This window comes from Lepidochelys olivacea, assembly GCF_965140295.1.
Source record: "Lepidochelys olivacea isolate rLepOli2 genome assembly, chromosome: 8".
In the NCBI taxonomy this organism is placed as follows: Eukaryota; Metazoa; Chordata; order Testudines; family Cheloniidae; genus Lepidochelys; species Lepidochelys olivacea.
In genome coordinates, this window is record NC_140418.1 from 49713688 (window position 1) to 49739740 (window position 26053).

Below are 26053 nucleotides of genomic sequence, written 5' to 3' on the forward strand. Positions count from 1 at the left end.
ACTCCATTGGCTAAATTACATGGACTAGTGATCAGATTTCACTAGTCAGCAAGAGGTGCCTATGTCAGTATGTCACACATACTGGGATATGCCAATACAGTACAGAAAACTATACTGGGAATTAAAGTGGTGGGTCAAATTCACCTAATTTCTTTAATGATCACTTTGGCTACTTGGAGTCATTCTGATTTTCCAGGAGTATTTCAGTCAAAAAAAAATTGAACACTCGAGAAGCCCTCAAATAGCCACATATAATATTTTTCTTCTTTCAGTTTATATGTTTGTAGGTAACTCTCCTGCTGTTGCGCTTTTACTGGGAATCTGCATGAGACGCTGAGAGACTGAGGGTGATTCTCAACTACTGACACAAAAAGGAGGAAATAATACTTACTGTTTAGCAAAAACTGTGCATGGTCACACCCACAAAGACTTTAGGAAGGTGAACTCTTCCAAGACTGACATATGGTCCTTGTCATCCATCTCTGTTGTTGCAAGGTTTCATAATTTTTGTTAGTACAAGGGGGCCCTGATTCCTGCTTGGGGTCCCTTGGTGCTACTGCAATAGACATAATAATGAACAGGAGAAAAATAAAGCCCCAGTGATGTGTGAAGCAGAATAATGTTGGTAGTTATTACATGTATTTTAATGCATATCAATTACAGCTTAATGGGATCAACAACATATGGCCACAGATTCAAAGTCAAATGTCTTGGTTACTGTGGAGGAGTCGAGTTGTTAGTCTGATAGGTTGATGGCTCACAAAAATAAGATTAGCTCAACAGTATATCTGAATTTCTGATTTCCAGGGTAATTGGGCCCCGATGCTGAAAGCTGCTCTCTGCAGGCAGGTCCCCACGTACATATAGCTCCAGCCACACACAGCAGCTTCCTGGATGGGAGCCTGAGTGTGACTATCCAATATCTTGCCAGTATTGTGTTATGTATAAGAAAATATAAGTATGCATGATGTTATCCTTTCTTGTGTTTGTTTTCTGATGCTGCATACGCAGGCAGATCAGGAATCATTCAGTGAAGCAATTTGTGAATAATTTCAAATAATAAATAAATTTGACAGTTCCATGATCTACTCATGCACAGCTATGAACAGGGGGAAAAGGCAAAAATTATGGCCAAGATCCTGCATTGAAAACCAGGTATGCAGACCCCTGCACCTGCATGGGGCCGCATTGGCTTCAGTGGGGCTCTGTGCAGATGAAGAGGGTTTGCCCATGCAAAGCTCAGTGTAGGATCTTGGCCTAGAAAGCACACTTTGATCAAGCTATTGACATTTCCCTGGGAGGGGTAAGGGGTGTACTTTTTACTTTATAAGAGTAATTGCCCTGTTTATGGCAAAACTTGGAAAATCATTGCACATGTAGGGTAGCTTGTCATTCTTACAGAATGGGGTTCAGAAAAGCATTATTTTGCATCTACCAATGTTGACCATTATTTGTGAAACAATACTGAGGGAAAGTTTGTCAAGAATGTTGCAGATAATGCACAGATAAGCGAACACAACAGATATCGTAAAACTTTGCTGAAGATGAACTCAGTACTCATAAAGTCGCCTTTCTGCACTCAGGTCCTACTCCTAGCACAGGTCAGTTGGACTAGAGCCTCTGAGCTTTGATTTCATGCCCAGATGTTGTTCCTCAGATAATACATTATAGTAATATGTCAATTTTTTTCTACAATCCCTAATAAACATGAGGCACCTTGTAATATTTTTCAATTTTTTTTATAATATATTTGAATTTCATTATCATTATCATAATGATATATTCTATTGATTTAGACTTTTATTGGGTAAGTTCTTTCTAAGATTTGTATATGATTTAAAATTCAGGATCCTTTTACTACACGTTTTTTTTTTCCCCCAGCAGCAGCTCAGCTTTCCTTAGGTGCACTTTTCAGGGATGGGGCACTGAACTACTTACTGGGTGACTTAGCTGTGAACTTATGTGGCCAGTATATACCAGCAACTTTTTTACTGTTCCTCAATATTATACATAACATATAAGTGCCATTTTCTATGTACTTTTAAATGAATTACATTCATGTATTCTATCTGGCATACACAGAGTAGTAAACAGTTCTGTAAGATACTACAATTGTGTACAGTATCTAAGGTTGTAGAAAACAATGTATGATGCTGAGGAATGGTACACAGCCATGTAGTGAAAGACTGTTACAATGCATACACATGAAGAGGCAGAGTTAAGACTGTGTGTGAAAGTGTAACTGACATTTCTTGATTTCTGAGGCTAAACTGCAAATTAACATTTTTTAACATAACTCTAATCCAGCATAGATCCAATTTTCTGTCAGAACTAGGACTGCCTTCATGGCCAACAGAATACTAGTTAATTTCCCTATTTAGAAATAACCATATTTACTGCTTGTTAACTGGTATTGTTTTCTTTCTTCAGTTCATTCATACTAACATAGAACTACAATAATACTTAGAAAACGTAGGGTACTGTTCATCTTCAAAGCACTGTGCAAGCCTATTAGCTAATTAAACCTTACAGCACTCATGGGAGATGGATGAGCAAGGGTTATTATTCCCATTTAGCAGATCGTGAAACAGGTGAAGTGACTTACTTGGCCACACCCACAGTGAGTCACTGTCAAGAGGCAGGACTAGAATTCAGGATTCTGGCTTGCAGTTGTGCATCTCCTTGTGTAACTTTTATCTGGATTGGATCAGGTCAACCTTTTGTTGATGCACTGATTAGTGGAGAGATCCCTCACAACCAGCTGAGCCACATTTAGTTCAAGCTTTTTATCTGATAGGTTTCACACATGGGAAAGAGGTTCTCTCTCTTAATGGGAGAACAAGTCTGTTATGATAAGTGTATTAACTCCAGTTTTGTATGTTTAATTTTATTAGTATGTCTTGATGAGAATGGTGAGAATCAGATTTGAAGACTATGCATATAGGGGTCAGTCAGTTATGATTGGAGGCCTGCATGGATGTACAAGGGGAAGAAAGCAAGAAGTCCTGCTCATCCCTTAAAAGACATCATTGCAGCCCTTGTGTTCAGGAGTGCAAGGACTATATTCACACCACTGCTAGTACGAGGCTCCCTAGAACTGGGGGATAGCACTCTGCACCTTGTCAAAGGTCCCAGGATGTCCTTGCATGATGCTCCAAGAGCTCCCATTGGGATGATGCTCTCCATGTGGGTTGTGGCTTAAAGACTCAGTTTTCCTAGAAGAAAAAAATTATTTTCAGTTCACCATTCAGTAGTGGGGATGGCTTTTGTTTTAATGATTTCTTCCGAGCTCTGTGGAGCAGGGGTCTGTGCAGCATGTTCATCTTTTAGATGTAGAACACATTTATTCTCTCCCTTGTTTTCAGCATGTGTTTTGGTTTGTTTCACTACCTGCAACTTTGGGATGATCATTTAGACGTACAGTGACAGCCTTCTTGTATCTCACTTTGCTCAGACCCATTACGGTTTAATTAAGAATTAAACTGTCCTGTGAATTATCCTCTCATCCCATGTGGGGGGCAGGGCTTGGGGGACTGCGGAGTGAGGAGGGGTTGAAGCCTCCCAACTTTACAAATTATGTGGATCCGCAGGAAAGGGCCTTTCAGACTGACAGAGCCAGGAACTGTCTGTTCAGTGGGCTTTCTCTTCCTGTTGTTAGCAATGTGGCTCTAGCCGAAACCATACTGCTGTTGGCATAGTGGCTACTCAGTGGGAGTCATGGAGCGGATCTGGGAGAGCTATACAGCACTGAGTTGTATTAACTCCTAGCCACACTTTCACACCAATCCAGTGAACACCAAGTGGTGATGATGCACAGCATGGCTAGTCTCCTTCTCCTGCCCACCCTGCTCAACACCCAGTGAAGTCTCTTCTGGGCAGTACACGTACAGAGGGGCATCTGGGTGTTCTGGTGAGGGGAAAAGGACTGCTGAGGAAGCACTCCTTCTTCCCCCAATGCAGATCTCCAGAGGAACAAGCGTGGACGTGGAGATTAATTTCGCTGCAGTAGACTTTTTTTTAATATTCTTCACCAGATCTGGTAGAGAGGTATGTCCAAACTGACTGACAATATCCCTTAAGGTATGGGGAGGATTGTAAATTTATGATTATTACATTCTAAGAATTGTCCAACCCCAAACCATCTGTAAATTCTGATATCATTTAAAATTGGGATTTTACAACATCTGATTAATCATCAGCTAGCCAGATCCTACACAGACTGAGTGGAAGCAATGTAGTACACTATGCTACATGTACAGTATGATGCAAGAATTAGTTATTGGGCATGCTTATTTTCTGCAAGTCAATTGTGACAGATTTCATTCACCCCACACACACACGCGGACACACAAAAATCAGAAATAGTGCTCTGAAATTCACTTTGGGTTTATTTTCTTTCTTCTCAATTTAGAAATATTTCATTTAGGAAAACTTAATACATACAGACACATTTCTGCAGCAGAATAACTTTACTGTTGGGTTTTTACATTCAGACAAATATAATGTCTGACATTTTCATAAACTAAAACAGAAACACAGCCTGAGTTGCCATTCTTTAGTAAATGAATTGACTCTGAGTGAAAACATATCACAAATTGTAAGTAGTAGCCAGTAAAAAAATGGGAGCTGCGTGTCCAAGAAAAGTACCAAAATAATTCAGACAAATATTTTCCCCATATTCTGGGTTATTTTTCCAGCCTCTGAGAACTTCTCACCTATAATATGGGTTTATAGGCTGTATCAGTGATGAAAACTTGGATCCTGTAAAAAATGTCTGTACAGTGGTGCAAACAAAAGCTAGAATCCTACAGGTAGAATCCCATTGACTTTAGCGGGAGCTCTATGTGCGCAAAAGTGTGCTCACACAGCGCTCATGACCAAAAATGTTAAATGTCGCTGCTCTATTTATCTTAATGAAATAAATTAGAAATGTTTCCTACTCCTACAGTGTGACTTCGCTGCAATACAGTAAATATGTTCACTTTAGTTTTTACTGCTAAAATATGACCCTTAACTAAAGTTGTTCACATCCAAAATTGCTTTGATGTCCTAATTTTGCACACAATAGCCTTGATCCTGTAATGAGATCTGTGAGTGGGACAAAAAGAAAAGGAGTACTTGTGGCACCTTAGAGACTAACCAATTTATTAGAGCATTTATTAGAGCTACAGCTCACTTCATCGGAGTGGGACAGTTACACCTCTGCGGCTCCACTGCCATACAGGAGCAATTTTTTTATCTGTATTAATGTATAATCCAGATGTATTAGCCTTTTTGTATGCCTGAAGTGTCAATAAGTAAAAATTAATCTTCTAATAATTGTTATTTTGGTGCTAGTTGTTGCATTAGCATTCCTGAATGCAGGGGAAGAAACATTTGGTAACTATTAGAGTGGTTTTCTTCTTAATTTTTTAAAAAACCAAAACTCTGCACTATGACAGTTGACGGAATGTTTCTTTAAAACCAGAGCCAAGAGTTCATCAGCATAGCAGAGAGCGCAGTGAAAAACTTTGTGACGCCTTCCATAAAACTGCTTTTGTCCTGGATAATTGTTCCTTTAAAGCTTTGTGGCTTTTTAGCCATCCTACATTTCTCAATTTTACCATCTTGGAATTAACCTAATTAACTGCTCTTTTGGATTGACTCATGAAGCCTTCAACCTACTGCCATCCAGGACTGTGAATTCCAATCAGTCTTTTCATTTCCATCAATAAGAAACTCTCTATGTTTAAATATCTGCTTTTGGGTACAACAAAATGTGAAAATTAAGATTTCAGCAAGGTTTGTGACACCAAAGTCACACCCAGCTTAGTAGCAGCAGTGAAAACAATTTGCATCATCATTGGTAATCATGTATATTCATCCTTCATGCTAGCTTGATAGCAGAGGGTGGAGTTTATTAGCCTTTTAGTCTTCCTGAGTTGGGACTTGCCTGCAAGTTTCAAATCAGCTTTCTTCTTTAAATCAGTGTTTGTTTTAATAAGTGGAAGCTGGAGTAGACCATACCTTTAAAAAACAAAGTGAGAAAATCCCAGTGTAGGATTAGCAAATCAGGAATTTTTGTTTGTTAATTTCCTAATTATTTTGTTTGGTATTTAAAATTCACTGGATATCCTGTTTGACTGTGTTGACACCAATGATTGAAAGCAGTAGTTGGTCTGTGACTTTGCAGGAGGTAAGTTTATTTGTGTGTATGTATGCAGTGTAAGTGTTTGTCTCTATTGGAAATGCAGTATCCTCCTTTTACAGACGCTAACCAAATGTAACCAGCTGTCTCCTGTGACAAAAGGAAGGAAACTAATTTGGAAAGCTGCATCTTTTATTTTACTGCTTTTGGAAATGGTGATACCAACAAGAAGGGAATAATTCGTACTGTCAGTAAACTTTTATAAATGCTGTATATTTAGAGACAAAGCAGGGAGTGATAGCGAGTCTCTCTTTACACCTGCAGAACATCTAGCAGGTCTGACTAGTGAGCTCATGTGAGGTTACAAAATGCTGGTTCTGATGTTAGCCTGCTTGTAGCTAACAAACTGCATTTAAAGTTAATCTGAAGAATCCTCCCCCTGAAAATGAGGCTGTGTAAAACTCTGCAAAACACTTCTGACAGGCAGCAAAAGTAGCTCACTTCCTTTTGTGAGAGGCAGTTTAGTTACTATCTTCCTCTTTTTTTGTTAATAATTGTTTTGTTTTTTATTTAAATAGATTTGAGAACTTGCTCCTGAGGAAGCATGCAGTTCTTTGTTGGTAGGGTGTGGGGAGGGGCTGGAGAAGTCTACTCATGGCTAATCATACTTTGCATCCTTGTTCTGGGGGAAAGGAAAGGCAACTTGATAAATTATCCTCAGCTAGAAAATAAATATATGTAGAATCACAGAGACTAAATAGCTGTTGGCTGGTATAATGAATAGGACACATCTAACATTTTAAAACTTGGCATGCAGATTCCTATTTAAGAGGAGGATAGTGCATTTCCAACCACATTGCTTGCTTTCCTACTTGTCTGTGAGTGCAGAGCAGGAGTTTGAAACCTCACGTTCTGCAGCTTGCTTTGCAGACACTGACGCTTCTGGCAAAAGCATAGCAAAGAATGTTAAAGCCAACCAACTTGCAGGGTTATTTCACACAGGTCTGTAAGGAATCCAGCTGATTTCTTCCTTATCTTTCAACAGTGTTCCTATAATCAGCATTACAGCAGCTATGTTAGTAATTTCTGTCTAGTGAGAAATTTTAAGTTAATTTGGTCTCTTTTTCAGCTACATCTGCTGTCAGGCAGCTATCTTTGCTAATGAAATTGGCAATCCTTTGATAGTGTGAACAAAAGTATTGAACTAAAGACACCTAGATAGCTTTCTATAGAAGATTGTAATTTAGTTTTTACATCCAAGTATATATTACCCTTACCTGAAGAACTAGTTTTAAAAATTTTATATTTATAGCAGAGTACAGTGTAATTTAAATAAAAACTCAGCAGGTTTTTGTCTTTAAAAGATGTTTACTTGACCTGTGTGAAATCATAATAAGGTTCTTTCATTTAAGGCTTCAGTAATCGTGTAGCAGTCATTTAATGTATGATGTCTTCAAAAGGAAACAAATCTACCTTTCTGTGCAGTGCAATATTTCAGGCACTGTTGCACAATAAGGTCACAGTGAAGAGTAAGTATTTGCAAAGGCTCCATTTCCTGGCACAGAGGAAGCTGTTTAACAACAAGAGAGGGTTTTTTTCTTTTTAAAACATCCTTTTTGAGCAGTAGTTCTGTTTTGGCAAGCATATGAAATACTCTTGCAGCAGGAGGATGTTGGAGCAAAAACAGGACTGTATCTCTGTTGTAGGGTTGCCAATTTTGGCTGGAGATTTTTCTGTAGGTTTCATCATGACATAATCTCTAATTAAAGATTAATCTGTAATTCCTGGAGACTCCAGGGCAATCCTGGAGGGTTAGCAACCCTACTCCATTGAGATTTAAAGAGAGGAAATGCCTTATCCATATCTTCCATTAGGATTGTTAGGAACATAGTTGCGGAGTAGGAGGAAAATTAAGAAAGCTGAGTAGCACGTTTATGCAGTGGGTTCAAGAATTCTTTGTTTTGAAGCAATGTTTTGGTTGAGTAACTCATGAAAGTATATTACAGAGGCAGTATCTTGCTATCTTAGAGGCTGTAATATATTTCATTTTATTTTTGTTCAAAGGAAAAAACTGACATCTGTCCTCAAGTGAAAAGATGATCTTTGTCAAATGTTATCATGTGGAGAATTCCATTCTTCAGTCATAAGGAAGTTCTTCATAAAAACTTGAAATTTTGTCTTTATTTTACATAGCTCATAGATTTCCCCCCCCCCCATCCCTTCTTTGGTATGAAAGACTAGAAGCCATTAAGCAAGGGCTAAGGCAAGCAAATCTGCTGCTCTTTGCAAATTCATTTAAGATCCCCATATTTAGCCCATTCTTCTCAAGCCAACTGCTTGATGGGGACTCTCAGAATATGTTTGGCAGTCTGTCTGCTCACCCTGAGACATCTTTAACAAATGTTTCTGCCTTATAGCCCTTGGACAAGAAACATCATTCCAATGATAAAAAATGCATTCGTTATTCCTCTCTCCCTTCTCCCCTAATTTACTTACACTGGTCTGGTAGTATTTTACAACCACTTTGCACAGGGATAGGTGACTACACAAGGTGCAAGGCAGGGGAGAATCAGTCTATACATTGAATATTTTTTCATTTCTGAGTTGATCTGCATCACTGTTCTGGAGTCTGTATACATTTCAAAAAGAAAGGCCTTCTCCCCATTTGCACTCTTTCTTGGCAGATGTCATTTGAATACACACTAGAATCCACTGGCACAGATTTTGGAGAAAAGCAAGTCAACAGAGCTAGAGAAAGGTTCATTACTAGGCTGCCCTGTTTTGAGATCCAGCAGAGGAAGGACAGTTGATTCTACATCATTTTCAGAACATAATATTCCTATGGAAGATTTGAAATCAATATTTAGTAAAATGGGACAGGACAGATTCTATTTTGGACCTGAATAGACTATTAAGAGCATCTCTTGAAAATGGCTCTTGTTCATTACCACTGTGTTTTGTGTGGGATTTTATCATCTAACCAATTTCCCTTAACGATCACCATGTAGAAGAATATTTTTCTGGTAAAAAGGGTGCTTTTGCACTCAGAGAAGCCTACAATCAGTGTGTCATTTGGGCCTGAACATAAATAAATATGTTTGTAAAGAGCACCACAGGGACAGAATTGGAATCACTGCCCTTCAAGATACATTTCCATAGCACTGTTTCAGTTTTTCTAAACAGGCTCTGTCAGATGGAGTACTGGATCTGCTGGCTTAATTCAATGTTGTTTCCCACAGCAGCAATCCTGCCTTAACTGTGCACTCATGCCTTCTTGGTTTTTACACTTTTTCTCACTCTCATACCCACCCACAAAATATTCACTTGTCTCTTTGTTCCTTCATTTTAAAATTGATAAGAATTAACTTATTCTCCTATTTGTTCCTCTCTTTCTGCAGAGGGAGAACCGCAGGCTCCAGGAAGCGAGCATGCGGCTGGAACAGGAGAATGATGACCTTGCCCATGAACTTGTAACAAGCAAAATAGCCCTCCGAAATGACTTGGACCAGGTAACACAGGCACTGATTTGTAGCCAGGCCTGAGCCTGAACTCCTAATGTTAGGTGGTGGGGAGGACAATGGCAGTATTTTGCATTCACAATTGAATGAGTGCAAAACTGAAGGCATTATTATTAGTGTCTTTCTTTATCTGCTCCCATGAGATGCCTAGCTACCTGATCTGTAACTGCAGTCAAGAAGCTAAGTGTCTAATGAATGCAGTTGCAGGCACAAATATTGGCACCAGTGAACACCAAATTACCTGTGCTACTGCAGTCTGTTTTGGAAAATGTAGACCTTAATCTCTAATGCAAATATCAGAATATGGCTACTAACTTGAAAAATTTATGCCATGCTCTCCAGAATTTTAAATTGCTACAATGTCATCCAGTATGTCTCTCACCTCACACATTCCTCTACTCTTCCAAAACCATCTAATCCCATCTCCAGTTACCAAGGTAGCAGACAGCACTCCCAAGAAAGCTATGTGGAGCTAGCACCAAAAGTTGAGATGTGTAGTATTTCCATCAGTAAAATGCTTCCTACAAAACCTAACCTGTGGCACAGAGGACAAGTGCTGGGGGAGCTGTTCACATGATTAGGTTGACTTTGGGAAGGTTATACACAACTGGGGTGTTGTCTTATCTCTTTGCAATAATGCAGTGCGCTTCCGAATGTATTCTGCTACATTCTTTAGAGGTGAACTGTTAGTAATCAATAGTGTATTAAATAATAAACAGGACAGATTCTGCACTCTTACTTCAGTGAGTAGCATCTTACTCAAACTGAAGCCAGTAGGCGCTGTTGTGGGGTAAGGTGCTCCGTGGTATGAGTAAGGGTATCTGAATTGGACTGTGCTTTGACTGTATACAATTCCCAACTTACATAAAGAAATACAGTCCATGCTACAACCCGGCAGTTACTCTACCTCTTAAAAGTCAGTGTCTGCTGTTTTGGGCTCAGTTATGACTAAGAGCCTGAGCCATACTGATGGGGGAGATGCACAAGAGGCAAAGGATACGGGCAATGTCTCTGGAGGCTAGGAGTAGATGATAAAACCTTGTGGGATGCTAGGAGATGTATCCTCCCCAGCAGCAGTTGAAATACATGCCAAATTGTAACACTTGCTAGCTCCACAGCTGCTTATTTTCTGCCCATTCCTGCTCTCATATTTTAGCTGTCTTCTATGTAGGAGATTGAAGTGGCTTTTTTACCTGTAGTTCACCCCTGCTGTGGCAATAGCTTTGTCTCTCTATGTGCAACTGTTGTCTTCCTTCCCCACAAGAGTTAATGACACTTATGATGGTGCTAGGCAGATGAGAACCTGGGACTGAGCAAACAGAAAAAGGAACTGATATTCAGATAGTTCTTTCAAGTGTTTTTAATGGTTATGTTGAACCATGTATTATGTTGCTGTTCTAGGGTCTAAAACAGGTTAGTTTGTTTTTTCTTTTTAAAGTTGGCAGGACCCCTTTACTATCCCCTTACCTCCTTTGCGCCATTAGATGCTAGCATCACTATCCCCTTCCTTTCACTATTCTCTTGTTTGTGCCCTCTGTCATACTGCCACTTTGTGTGGAATGACCTACCGATCCTCCCACCTTCCTCTTATTCATATCCTTGCTAAAGACTTGCTTCATCTCTTTTGCCCTCCTCCCCGAACACTAACTCCTCTCACTGTGTTTGGGGGGAGGGGAGGAAACCTGTGGGTGTCCCCACTGCATCTTGGTTATTCTTGTAGATGTAAGCTTCTAACAGTAGGGACATTCTTCTTGTCTCATAGCACCTTGAGTGACATCCTGGCCCTACTGAAGTCACTGGCAAAACTTCCATTGACTTCAGTGGAGCCAGGATTTCACCCATCCTCTGCATTTAACTACTATTAATAACCAGTGGCAGCATGGCAAAGAAGCAAGCTATAGTGCCAGTGATGGTGGGAAAACATATTGCAGGTCACACAAACAATTTCTGCATTAGGTAATCAATCATTTTGCAGTGCTTTTTCCCATGATTTTGCAGCCAGTGAGGTATTTCTGGCTACAACCACTGCCTGTTCCACCAACTTGCTTATCAAACAGAGTGAGTGCTGCGATGCAATATTAATCTATGAAATGGGGAAGTTACCTAGCCACTGACTGTACCTAACACTGGCAAAACCTCTTTTTCACTGTAATCAGCTAAGCTAGCAAGGTACCCCCACCAGATCAAGACATTTCTGGTACTCTTGAATATCTCATCATCATGCCTAGCTCTTCAAATGAGGGATCAAATTCACACATCCTGACCAACATGCATTATCTGGCTTCTCCAGAAAATATTTTTGCAGTGTTTTTACAATGGTAGATAATGCTCTTCTGCGTCTTATATTGGCCTGCACTCTAAGTATTGTAATACAAACAATACTTGAAAGTGTAAAGTGCTACACAAACTCAACTCTCCTGTGATGTAATATCTTCCCCATTTTACAGCTGTGGTAACCAAAGCACAGAAAGATCAAGCCGCTTGCCCAGGTCACATGGGAGCTTGGTTGAGAACCCAACCCACTATACCATGCTGCCTCCCTTCTAATTCATAGTCTTCCTTTTATTTACATCAGAGTCACACATACCCTAACATAAGCCAGGAGTCTCACACGTGATCCAGGATCCTTAATTGCTCTTAATATGGCCCAGCACATTTTCTGTTAGAGTATCAAATAGTCGTGTGGCATTTGCACAGCAGCTGAAACATAATGCAATAACCAAGCAAGCAGTTACTAGAAAAAAACATGTTTCTGCTGCAAAAAGTGAGCGTGGGAGAACATAGGAGGCAGAGTTGCATCAAGTTTTTTTTTAGCTCATCCCTTCTGATTGTCAGGCTGAAGACAAAGCAGATGTTCTGAACAAGGAGCTTCTCCTGACTAAACAGAAACTAGTGGAGACTGAGGAAGAAAAGCGGAAGCAAGAAGAAGAAACTGCCCAGGTAAGACTTGTTTGAGTGTTCCCACCTAACCAAACACACACACACACATCACAAGAATTTGAGGGTCAGTATTAAACAATGGTATCAAATGTTTGTTAGTGCCCCTCAAAATATTCATTCTCTAAGTCAGAGTGAAAATAAAAAATGCACATAAAGAGAAAAAATTAAAGTTCTCTATTTCTGAGCATCTTTTGTGTTCCTACTGGAGCTCTGAGGGTCCCATTTTTCCAACATTTAATCCGGTTTCCCAACATCCTTTTTACTGCCACTATGTAAAACACCCACACCCAAGGAGGCCTAATCAGACCCTCTTCAGAACCTACAAACGTAGCTGGAGGCATGGCTGTTGCATAGAATTTGCCATGCTGAATCAACAAGTTAAAGCTATGAGTTGTTAAGTGCTTCCAGGCTGTAAGCCCAAGAACAGAATGGAAATGATGTTTTTCCCTACTGGGTCTCACCTGATACTGGTTTACAGATTTTTTTTTTTAAACGTTTAACTATTAAGTCCTGGACAATGACCTACATATAAGTGTGTTTTAATAGCAAAAACCCCTCTCATCATGCTTGAGGATTTCTTTGATAACTGTCTGTAAACAGAAGCTGAAGCAATGAGACTTATTTGGCATCATTGCATTAACAAAAGGTTATCAGTCTCCCACAAAAAAAAATATTTCATAGTTCTGTTTCTCTAAATTGGAGAGTCCCATCCTCTCTCCATCTGTCGCTAGAGCTTTACTACCTCTAGCAAGAGAGACCTTCACTTCTGTTGAAAGGTCTCTGTGTTCTTTATGGTGCTGAATGGCAGGATGGGATTTAATGGTATTTTAATGCACTGCCATATAGGTGGTCAGTACTGCGATTCTGAGCCATTTGGGCTGGAGAGGTCATTGTGATGATCCTGGCATGTTCTGCCTTCCTTTTCACTCAGGAGAAAATTATATTTGAGTATGGATCTGGGGAACTCAAACACTAAACAACAATTGGCTGTCTAGTGGGCTCGTTTATACTCAGTCATAATCAAAGATGTTCCCCATACTCTAGAGCAGAATTTCCCAACCAAAGATATGCAGTAAATGTCCCTGTTCTTAAATGGCTGTTCATATTGCTGAGAATACAATCATACTACTAAAAGATAACTGCACATTGACTAAAACAGAGGCTATAACAAGTCTTTTTTAATACCAGGCTTTATCAAGTAGTGGGAGTTGGTAATGAAGAGCTATAGTGTTGTTACAAATGCGGAGTATGTTCAAGAGTGAAGTCATCACTCACATGTTGGAAAATTCCTCAAAGCACACCTACTAATATGATTTCTCTCCTTGAACTTTCCAGCTGAAGGAAATCTTCAGGAAACAACTAGAGAAGGCGGAATCTGAAATAAAGAAAACCACAGCCATTATTGCGGAATATAAACAAGTAACATTTATCGAGAAATTCCTGTTTCATATAATTATTTGTAAACCATTTTTAACGTCTTTCTACTCCCCATCTCAGGCAAGCTGACTGTTCAGCATTTTCGTATTTGTACTTTTGACCAGGGCATGTCTCATTTCAGGTTTTCTGAGAGCATGAATTGTAGACAGTTATATTCTTTCTGGAGTTGTCCAAGTGGAATCTGCCGTTTTCTGTAGAGAAGAATACCTCCTTATCAAGCCATTCCCAACCCACTACAGTGCAACTGCCTCTTTTGCCCTGCTCCTGGCTAAGGATGTAGGCCAGCTCCCCATGAAATTAGTCAAATCAATCTCAGTGTTAAGGTTGCATCTTGAATACTACCATTTAGACCTTTTTCATCAGCCTTGCTACCACTAATTAATTCATTCTGAGGAAATGACGGTGTATGATTTCGGTGAAGCTATAATAAAATACTGCTGAAATGTACCACAAAAAAAATTTTAATAAACTTTATAAAAGGGATTGTTTTCTCTCTTCCAGATTTGTTCCCAGCTGAGTACCAGGCTGGAGAAACAACAGACAGCAAGTAAGGAGGAACTGGAGGTTGTGAAGGTGAGAATGAGGCCTCTGTATGTGAAGTGTCTAACTCAAATATTCATAGATGCTGGCAGTAAAATACTGAAAGGAATCTGAACTGCAGCCATATAGTAGCAGCCTTGAGAGCCAGGAAGATGGTCTAAACTACCCTCTCAGATGTTTCACAGGATGGAAACACTTGTAGAGTACATGTCCCTTCACCCTGCCGTTGTGGATATAGGGTATGCTGGAGTTTCCAAACTAGAGTGCACAGAATGCTTGTATTTTCCCCCGCAGAAATGTATGTATTTTGCAGGAAGCATGGAAGGATAAGTCTTTATACGTTCTGATAAGCTGAGAAAGGGAGCCCTTTGGGGAAGCTTTTGAGGTGCATCTCCATTTTGCACAGTGCACACAGGCACAGCCCAAGACAGAGAGAGCAAAGGTTGCTTTGGACTTATGGATTCTGGGCAGACCAGGGAGCTGCTCTTAATTATGGTGGGCTGGCCTGGTCTGCCCTAGACTTTCCATAACCATCCCCCTTCTGTCCTGAACACCAAGGCCTTGTGAGATCTGCATAGAGCTGTCTCTGGTTGTCCTACATAGTCTCCCCACTAGCGGAATTTTCCCCAATAAGGGACTTCACAGCACCTGTATGCTGCCACAGCAACGTACAGGGAATCCCTCCCTCTGTTTCTGTAGTTCTCAAACTTTCTGAAGTATATAACTGTTGCTATCCAGTGGCAAATGTCTGCCTTGTACTAGGGTTAAATATTTTACTGCCTACTATTTATGATACATTAAACCAAGGGTTTTACACATGCCTTACAAGTAGTTGGCAGTATAGCAACATACATATCTTCCCTCTCATACCAAAAAAGACATTTCAGAAATGTCAATACCAGCCACTCTACTTACTGTTGTGAAACTGTAATTTTAGAAGAATAAAGACTGACATGCATCTAATTTCTTAAAGCATTTCAGTAAATTTTTTTTACTTGTTTACTCTAAGTGGTCTGAGTGCCATGTCAGCAGGATTACATTAGCAGACACTTGCTATTGTTAATGGTGACCAGATATTCAACCCAATATTAACAACAAGAGGGAAGGAATGCAAGCCAAAATAGGGAAAGAAAAGTTTAAAGAATATTTTAGATAAATTAGATGTATTCAGGGCTTGATGAAATTAATTCTAGAGTAGTTAAGGAAATAGCTGAAGCAACCATCTTCAAGAACTTATGGAGGACAGGTGAGGCCCCAGAAGAATGGAGAAAGGCAAACATAATACGGATCTTAAACTAGGGGAACAAAAAGGACTCGGGGAATTATAGACCAGCCAGCTTAACTTCGATACCTGAAAAGTTCCTGGAACAAATTGTTAGTCAATTTGTAAGCACCTCTTCAAGCCAACCCAGTATGGAACTTGCTGTTGTCAAGTGTTCTTGACACTAGGAGCATTCTGTAAGATAATATCACTATTACATGCCAGTATTAATAGCAAAGTAGTGGCCATTGCATCCAGCATAGAGTGATCGCTTGTGACGAGTAGGGAAAACCTGGGTGGGAGCGGGTTTCTAAGCAATATCACATGGCTGTAATATTTTTTTTTCCAAAAGCCATATTAACCTTAATATTTGATCAAAGGTATTCTTTTTTTAAAGCAGCAAGTTTGAGCCAGAGAAAAAACCCTGCAATCTACTTTGTCAACAAATATGCTAACATTAATGCAGTACTGCAAAAATATCACAAGTCTTGACAACAAGAGGGTAAATGTGACTTCTGAAGTCTAGATGTGTTGAAAAAATGGTGAAAGTATTAGGAATTCTTATCCTGGTGCATGTGCCCATATCTGTTGTTCATGAACTTCTAAAATCATTTGAGGTAACACCACATGTGACAATCTCACACACTTAGTGGCTTCATTTGCTTTTTGATGGTAATCTAACATAAAAGAGCGGCTCTTCCAGGAAACAGGACATCTGTAACATAGCTAAAAATGGATTCTCTGGCTGTTCCAGGGTAAACTGATGGCTTGCAAACACTGCAGTGAGATTTTCAGTAAGGAAGGAGCATTGAAGCTGCCTGCTATAAGCAGAGAGACCCGGGGAACAGAAAGAGATGATGAGAAGGATGCCCTCAAGAAGCAGCTGAGGGAGATGGAGCTGGAACTGGCACAGACCAAACTGCAGCTTGTGGAAGCAAAGTGCAAAATTCAGGTATATGTAGAGGTATCTTACTGCAGAAAAGACTGATTGTATTAAGCCTTATCTACTCTATGGGGAATTTAGTTGCAACGTGACTGTCTCTTTGACTTTGGTTCTGCTCTGTAGTGTAGATGATGCTAGAATGCTGCTTTTATGCAGTGACGCTAAGGGCTATGTCTACACTGGTACTTCCACTGGTAAAACTTTTGTCAGTCAGGGAAGACACTCTCCAGCCAACAAAGCTACCGCTGCTCGTTGGTGGTGGTTTTATTTTGCCAGCAGGAGAGCTCTGTCCTGCTGGCAAAGAGTGGCTATACAGGAGATCTTACAGAGGTATAACTGTAGAGGCACAGCTGTGCCACTGTAAGGTAAGCCCTGTAGACATAGCCAAATTGAAAGGAGTCTCCTGTTCCTTTCATTCCTGCACCAAAGCTGAATAGAGTCATTCTTGCACTCCCTACAAGACTAGCCAAGCCAAGCCAAAGGGGGCTAAGACCACTGCAGAAGAATGCATACTGCACCCTCTTAAAGGGTGGCACAATGGCCACATTTAACTTACATGGTAGGGAGCTCTGGAAAGGGTATGAAACTCAATGCCTCCTGTAGATCTGCTGGGGGTAAATGTAACTGTACATTATTCCCAATCCATGGCAATGACTATAAAACACAATCCAGCCTTTTAATAACATAGTGCTATGTCCAAAAAATAGCTCATTTGTGGCCCTAACTTACCCCAGTCCTGTCTGGCATATGATTGTCTGTCAACCCTTTTGTTCTTGAAGTACCCTCTCCTCTTCTGCTAAGCTTGTGGAGTCGCTCTCACCACAAGTCAAAACATCCATCATGCATAGTATCATCCCTTGCGGCATCAGTCAGTACCCATGGCAAGGAGTTTCATTGCAAGCAAGGCAGCCCCTCCACTCCTCAGACACTACCATTCCTCTATTGGTTCAGTGGCAGCTCAAGATATGCCCTTCCTTTCATACTATTGTTCTACTTCTAGACATCTCTACACACAGCTCCCAAGCCATCAAGGCACCATACCATTTGTCTTTTACCCTCCTATAGATTAAATCTTGTTTGCCTACAGTGTGTCTATATGCTCATCTGTACCATTGCTACACCCACACATCACCTCGGAGGGTTTACTTTATGCCAATCTAATTGGACATAGCTGATTTTGTGAATTCCCAGAAAAATGGGATGTTTTTTCACTCTTCCCCTCTGGTCTTCAAAGAAAAAGAGTTCTAATTTGTAGTAGTATCTTCTGTAGTTCTACTGCCTCTCCCCTCCCCATCCCCTGACTGTAGAAGGAAAGAACTCAGTTAAAGGGAGTGACTTTGAAGATGCCTCTCTAATCAATGATTTTCTGATCAACTCTGACTATTCTACTTCCTTAGGAACTGGAGCACCAGAGAGGAACCCTTATGAATGAAATCCAAGCTGCTAAAAACTCTTGGTTTAGCAAAACCCTGAACTCTATCAAAACTGCCACGAGCACACAGCCACCCCAGCTGCCTCCACCATCCCAGCCACCCAAAGAGAGCAGTACATAGTTCCAGCCAGACTCCAGGCACAAGAGCACAAAGAATAAAGCAACTGAAGCCCTGGAGGATTTTCCCAGGGGTCTCTCCTCTTGGGAAAAGGACAAAAGGCAGGAGTGCAGGCACTGAAGTGAAATCCTTCAGTGTCTTTACTCATTCTGGTGTGACCCTTTCCAAAGGGAAGTTATTTAAAAAAATCCAATTTTATGTTGAATACTTATTTCCCACCTGCCTTCCTGAAAGCCACGTTCCAAAACTTTCATCCTTTTACACTTTATTTTATATGCTTAGATGTTAAGATGGATCAAATAATTCAGAACTAAGTGTTTAGTATGTGAACTAATTATAACTACAGCTGTTTTCTTTTTGGGAAAGAAGGAGGGCAGCATAAATCTTGTCAAAGAAAGCACAGTATAATGCCAGGCTCTATACTGCTCCATACTCATGCCATGGGATCATCTCAAGTTTACAATGGTGATTGCATCCTGCAGTGAAGCATTTCCCATTCATTATAAGTCTTAAGTCACAACCAAGATAGTCTTGTGCTCTCTCTGGCATAGCACATGTGTTTATAATGTTCCTTGCGAATATTGTGTGTGTTTGATTCTGGCAATTAGCTTCCTGCACAAATTCAAGGAGCGCAGGTCTTCCAGGCGCTGAGTGGCAGCACTGTTTAACTCTTGTGTGTCACACCTGAACTGGAATTTAAAGTGAAATCTTCTAGTTCCCTTCTTATTCTATGTTTTATTTTCTGAACTGGAGAAATGATTCCCTCCATCAGAACAAAGGGAAGGATATATTCCTTGGGTGAGGTTTGTTTGGGGTTTTTTTGGCCAATAAGTAGATTTGAAACCTTGCTTAGTTTTGACATTCTACTACCCCTGTGCAATAAAAGCGTTTTTTTTCCCCCAGGGTAAAGTTGGTGGAAACATTTTCACATGAAACACTGGGCCAAGGTTTAAGGCTTGCACTTGGCACAAAACTGGAAGCATCAAATCAAAATACTCTCTTTGCACAGGAGAAACAAACACCATAGAACAGTTTATTTACTTTTGACACTTTATTAGGGAACCCTAAGTTCCTGTATTTTTTTTAAAAGGACAAAATATTAAAAATGCAAGGTAATAGACTTTTCTGATTATTCTTGAGTCTGTCTGAAAACACGATTGTCTTGTTTTATATCTAAGTTGAAGTACAAAAGCAGTTTTTTTTTATCATAAATGTTTATAGAAATACTTATTTCATGAAAAATTAAACTATTGCTTAAACTGATGGAAATATTTTTTAATTATATTTAACATGTCTATAAGAAGGTCTCGCAGATAAATATTGTTGCTGGACAAGAGGTTAGTTGTGCATTGTTTCCCCATGTTATAAAATGTTCCAGGGACATTAGCCCTGTTTTGATTTTAAACTTTAAGTAATGCAATATTTTATCAGCTCTGTACAATAAAGTTTAATGATACTCACATCCTGCTTCATTTTCAAGTATATTTTCAGAAGATTTTTACATATAGTACAAGTTTTAATATTTACCCTATGCCAAATGAGACATTTTGAAGAGCAGTCAGCTGTTTGAAGTAGAAATCAAAATGTAGTCACTATCCGTAGGCAGCAAAAGTCCTGCAATTTGGTGATGTAGGTTCTTTTTTCTAAGAACAGAGCTGAAAAGAGTTAAGTTCCTCTCTTTAGAATGGTTTATAAACTTACATGGAAGAACAGTGTTTTGTCTAGATGTTGTTACAGAGTGGAACCAAAAATAAGAGGGTTCTTCAAATGAAACTATATTTTGGCATGCTTTCCATAATCAGCTTATTGCTATTAGTAATTCCACTGGACAGGAACGCTGGTGTTTTATTCAGTTAAGTATTAATTTCAGCATTGAGGTGTCACTGGAAAGTGAATTAACAAACTTGAACTAAATTATGTAATAAACTGGAGGTGACAATTTTATACATTAGGATAATTGCCATATTGTAATACTAGGAGTACTGTGCTCACAGCCAACTTTATTACTGGTATCAAACCACCAGTTCTGTCCAAATTTCTCATTTAAATTCCAATCCTTTAATTTCAATCATGCCTAGAGGTTGATTTATATTGTTTTCCAAACAAGGTCTTCAATGCAGTATAAACAGAAAAGTGATTTAAAAATGGCACTTTCTGGCATGTCTCCAGTCATAAAAATGTTTGCTACTTGTTAGCCATGCTGAGCTGTTACAGTTATCGGAGAGGAAATTGGATTCTATTTTACCTTCACGTGATAGCAATAAAATTATCAGTCCAGTGCTGATGACAGAATCTTCACTCCTGATTATGATCCAAGAGGCTTGATTTTTCTAACAGCCCCCAACCCTCCAATCCCAGGTTGAGTGTCTATCACCTCTAATTAGAAGAATGGATAACCTTTAGACTTTTAAAAACTCTAAATCTTGTTGGAATCAGTGAAAGAACAAATAAAATAGCACTTTCCTGACTGTAATGACAGTGATATTCAATAACATGGAAAGCTAACAAGACTTTAGGGTTACAAGATAGGAGGTAAAATCCCACTTCCTGGCTGTATATACAAATAACCTACGATTGTCATAAGGATAAAAAAATTGGTTTTAGTTGGCCCTCTCAGTGGTGAAAGACAGAATTAGGTATATGATGGAAATGGCTGACATACTGTATGTGGTAAAGGCTGATGTTTGTACAGATTTTTTTCAATGGGAGACTTCCTGAATTGAAAGTCTCACTGAAGCGAATGTGTATCTGTTCAAACAGCACTGAAACAGTAAACATAACTCAAAGTGTGGAAGTAATTATTTTTTTAAATCAATATCAAAATGCATACCCAGTTCCAACAGTTATACTAAAGTTAATTTGCGTCTGTCCATATGTAAGGAGCAAGCGTTATTGGGGATTTTTATTTTTACTTCTATTCAGAACAAGTAATTTTGAAATATGGCCTTAATTTCACAAAGAAACAAGTCTCTGTAAAATATATATTTTGGTGCAGTTATTAATCTTGTGGATACTAGGGCCTCACTGAGGTGCACAATGCAGAAAGAACAAGTATATTTTTCCACTTTATGCACAAGTTTGGGTGAAACACCTAACAGGATAAATAAAAAGTTGGATTAATTATATGGTACATCGATTCACTAATCATATCTTTGTGGATCAAAGTTGAATTTATGTAAAATAGTAGTGCATACTTCATATTACTTAAAAAAAATTGAAAAGTTAATGACTTACCTTCATTCAGATAAATTGCTCAAGGTTCTTATGCTTCAGTCCTCAGTAGAAGGAAAGCACTGAATCATATAGCCAGCTGACACACACATCCCAGCCTCTGCCCTGCTCATTAGATTGTACATCTTCCCATTTGCTATAGCTAAGTTATCTTTAGATAAACAGAAAAAATCTTTTTGTATTATAAGTTGTATGGCAGGACTTTGTTTAGCCATTGAATTTCCTGTTTTATGCTGGCGTATTTTGTTTTATTCTCTTATTTCATTAAAAAGCTAGTTTGAAGCAAAAAGCAGGTGCGAGGTATCTCGGTTCACTAGAACAAGATAGGAGAGTCAGGCAGAGCAGAAACTCATCCCTCAATACCAGAGTATATTCGTCATAGCAGACTCCTGTAGTCTGAGAAGAGACAAATACATTACAGCATTAGGTTTTGTTGCAAACACCAGGGGTGAAATCCTGGCCCCAGTGAGACAATGACAAAACTTCCATTGACTTCAGTGGGTCCAGGATTTCACCAGTGGAGTTGAGTTTGTGATATGCTGACTAGCCTTGGTGGTAGTGTTCTTTAGCAGAGTAGAAAAACTGCCCATACTGGCTGCTACAGTATCATGATTTACAAATTAAGTATGAAAAAATCTTGCTTTCCTGATGCCACAACCTCTCAGTAGGAAGTGTGCATGGCTGAATTCTGACATCCCTGTACTGAACATGTGAATTTTGTTATTTTTCATCTCCTAGAGAAGCCTTTAGTACATGTTTTACATTTGAACATCTAGGCAGTGGTTTTAACTAAGAGCTCAATGATAGTTCTCTTGAACCCATAGCAGCCATCAGTGGATGATGCCTTGTAAAGTAGTCAGTTGTTCAATAGCTGTCTTTACTGGACATATGGCGCTACATATGCCCACAGATGTAAAGCAGCACCATACATTTTCCTCTTAAAATATAGTCTGGTTATTATACTAACCATCCCATGGAGAGGTGTCCCACAAAAAAAACATTTCTATCCAAATAGTGCTAAATGCTCACTCACTACATCCCTTTCATTCTGAACTATTCAGTGTAGAAAATGTCGCAAGTTGACTTCTGAACACCCCCTAATGCACCCTCTAAAACTAGGCTATGAGACATAGAAAGCATCCAGTTTTAAAGAGATTCATAATGAGAACTAAAAACTGGAGCATATAAGGGCACTACACCCAAGCACTAATTACAACCCTACCTTTCCTAGTTCAGAGGCCTGCAAAACAACATTTAATGACCATTACTCACTTTGTACAGGTTTGCCCTTCAGGAATACAGAGCTGTCATTAATTTCTTCCAGACTCCCAGTGGTTTGCTATTGAATGTATTTCATGCCTATTTTTACCTGGAAAAAATATGGCTCAGAAATAAGAACTTTACTTCCTTCCCTTATTTTCTTATTCAGTGAGGCTTGTTTTTATTTAACCTGTAAAGGAGCATATATGCATCTTTGGAAACTATATATTATATATAGAATAATATATAGGAAACTGAATTAGGAGATAAAATACATCAGAAGAGTCTAGTGTCACAAATTTCATTCATGTGATTTGATAACCACCAGAATCCTGGGCTGTACTAATTTCCTTTCAGTTTCTCTTATTTTTGTATTTTACATAATACATTGAGCCTACTACCAATTCATATAAACAAGAGAAAATGTTATTGGCATCTTTTCCTGATTCCCTCCTTTCAACAAACCCCCAGAGGAAATGAATGTGGATGATGTTTTCAAGAATTGTATTGGGAGCCATTTCACTTAGAACCATCACCTGCTCTTACAAAGCCCAACTCTGGAGAGAATCTTTTTTATAGTTTAAGCAGAAAATACAATGATGTCAAGTGCAAGCAAAGATGGGCCCTATCCAGATCCCTAGTTTTCCAAAATTTAAAGGGGGTTCAGTTCCAAGGGTTTTATTCAGCCTCTTGAAATAGGGACCAGCTGCAAAGCTTGGATCCAGCGTGAAGGTTCCCCACCTGTTGGGTTATTCAGCTGCACAGTCTTGATTTGGGTCCATCTCTAATTATAAAAGAAATACACTGCTAGTGGACTAGGGAGCTACAGGAGCTTTGTTGTGTTAGACATAGGATTTGGGAACATTTCTATACTGCCAATCAGTCGCTGTATAACCAATCCATGTATCATATAAAAATGTAAAGGTAACACTTGTTATTAAAAGTGTAAATTAATGTACATCATCAGAAGAAATGTTTACTTTTTTAATTGTTAGACATGTTTAGATCAGTATCTTGTTTTCATTGTGTGAATGATATCTTGTAAAATAAACAGAAATGCAAACAAGATGGGAATGAGATGCTTGTTTTCATAAACTGCTTACGTTACTGATACCCTCAATGTCTGCTCAAGAAATGGTTTGACCTCTATTTACAATAATAAATCTTATTAACACTGGCACTTTTGATATGCTTACAGCAACTCAGTTTGGTCATTCTCAGGCATGCAGCATTAGTGTATCAAGTCCTATCACTAAGGTTAAGATTTTGTCAGTTATTTTTAGTAAAAGTCAGGGACACGCTTCCATGAATTTTTGTTTATTGCCCGTGACCTGTCCCTGACTTTTACTAAAAATAACTGGGGAAGAGGGGGAAGGGGCACTGACCGCCACAGGGGACTGAAGCTCAAGTCCTGGGGGGAAGTAGGGGAAGGAACTGACAGCCCAAGCAGGGGGGGACAGAAGCCAAAGAAGTCACAGAGGTTTGTTAAAATGTCACAGAATCCATGACCTCTGTGACTAAATTGTATCTTTACCTATCACTGAATTCACACTTAGAAAGTCCGCTAATGGATGTTATATAGCAAGCAACTAATTTCAAGGGTCTGGGGCAGGGGTAGTCAATAGGCAGACTTGTGGGTCAAATTCAGACCACCAGACACTTTTCAGTGGACCCCAAAATCTTTTTTTACTTAGCATGATCATCATTATTTTCTCTGGAGTCTAGATCTTGACTATACATTGACCAAGAAATTTGGACCTTCACAAAAAATAATTAACTACCCCTAGATGGGGTAATGCAGTACCACACCTGTATCTGTGGTCCACAGCTCAATTGCTGGCAGTCTGTGGAGAACTGATACGTCACATGGCTCCTCTTTTCCAATTGTTTCTAGAGATGCCTGGGGTCTTCAGACCCTGCAGGCTTACGAAAGCTGCTGGAAGTAAAGGTGCCAGTCTGTCTATATACAGTATACACTACTCCTAGAGGCTGATGCTACACAAGGAGTGAGGTTACAGGGTCTTGCATATCTCCCTAGCAGAATAGACAGTGGAAGCAGGCAATGGGGCAGGCAAGCACTATACCCAAGAAGAGAAGGAGAAGGTGGCTGTGCAGTAAGGCCAGGGGAGCAGACTAGAAAAGGGACAGAAGCTTGTGCTGGGGGAGAGGAGCAGAGAAAAAGAGGGCCAGACAGCTGGGAAGCGTGAGGGGGCAGGAGGGAAGGGAAGACATGGAATAAAAGTAAGGGTATGTCTACACTACAAAATTAGGTCGAATTTATAGAAGTCAGTTTTTTAGAAATCGTTTTTATATATTCGAGTGTGTGTGTCCCCAAAGAAAATGCTCTAAGTGCATTAACTCGGCGGAGTGCTTCCACAATACCAACGCAAGCGTCGACTTCCGGAGTGTTGCACTGTGGGTAGCTATCCCACAGTTCCCGCAGTCTCCGGAAATGAGATTCAAAAGTTCGCGGTTCTTTTCCTGTCTACCTGGCCAGTGCATCTGAGTTGAGAGTGCTGTCCAGAGCAGTCACAATGGAGCACTCTGGGATAGCTCCCGGAGGCCAATACCATTGAATTGTGGCCACAGTACTCCAAATTTGACCCGGCAAGGCCGATTTAAGCGCTAATCCACTTGTCAGGGGTAGAGTAAGGAAATCGATTTTAAGAGCCCTTTAAGTCGAAAAAAAGGGCTTCATCGTGTGGACGGGTGCAGGTTTACATAGATTTAACGCTGCTAAATTCGACCTAAAGTCCTAGTGTAGACCAGGGCTAAGATTACATTTTTGCAAAAAAAAGCAAGGAATACCCTTTTCTAACAAAAGAATGGCCATACTGGGTCAGAGCACAAGTCCATCTAGCCCAGTGGTTCCCAAACTTTAACAACCTGTGAACCCCTTTCACTAAAATGTCAAGTCTCACGAACCCCCTCCTAAAAATTAATATGTCCAGGGATTTTCTTCTTTACCTGAGTATAAATTATAAAAGCAGTGATCTTGGAAATACAAAATTTGTTTTTATGACATGCTTATTATACACTATTATTATCATTACAGTATTAATACATTATGAAAATGGCAACACACTTCCAAGATCTCACTTTCATAGCTTGTATCACTTTGAATAAGCCTGTTATAAGACAAGGCTCCTATGTTTCATCAAGGAGTATCAGATGTGAAACAGCATGAAGGTATTTAAGAAGCCAATTCAAAGAGTTCTTCCTACACAAGCACTCAGGTCTTGAGCA

General features: G+C 39.6%; 1 protein-coding gene and 1 long non-coding RNA gene across 8 annotated transcripts in view; one reads left to right on the forward strand and one right to left on the reverse strand.

Moving 5' to 3' along the window:
• RABGAP1L (RAB GTPase activating protein 1 like) overlaps positions 1 to 19794 on the forward strand; it is a 528106-nt gene extending 508312 nt beyond the window's left edge. For 2 of the 4 annotated variants that reach the window (XM_084635917.1, XM_084635918.1), the window contains exons 21-26: positions 9526 to 9636; positions 12481 to 12585; positions 13921 to 14004; positions 14524 to 14595; positions 16578 to 16775; positions 18164 to 19794. In XM_084635917.1, coding sequence (XP_084492043.1) covers positions 9526 to 9636; positions 12481 to 12585; positions 13921 to 14004; positions 14524 to 14595; positions 16578 to 16775; positions 18164 to 18319 — 726 coding nt within the window. In that variant the 3' untranslated portion in view covers positions 18320 to 19794. The remainder of the gene's footprint in view (positions 1 to 9525; positions 9637 to 12480; positions 12586 to 13920; positions 14005 to 14523; positions 14596 to 16577; positions 16776 to 18163) is intronic. The other 2 variants (XM_084635919.1, XM_084635920.1) reach the window with 1 other exon arrangement.
• Positions 287 to 25043, reverse strand: LOC311524633. Of its 4 annotated transcripts, XR_014712593.1 has the most exons (6): positions 21551 to 25043; positions 19844 to 19971; positions 15914 to 16018; positions 13861 to 13960; positions 3119 to 3215; positions 287 to 556 (listed from the first exon to the last, which is right to left on the reverse strand). It is a non-coding gene; the product is annotated as an uncharacterized lncRNA (long non-coding RNA). The 4 variants fall into 4 exon arrangements; XR_014712594.1 differs by lacking the exon at positions 15914 to 16018 and having other exon boundaries at positions 21551 to 25042; XR_014712595.1 differs by lacking the exons at positions 287 to 556; positions 3119 to 3215 and having other exon boundaries at positions 12614 to 13960; positions 21551 to 25042.
• Between the last annotated feature and the right edge of the window lie 1010 nt (positions 25044 to 26053).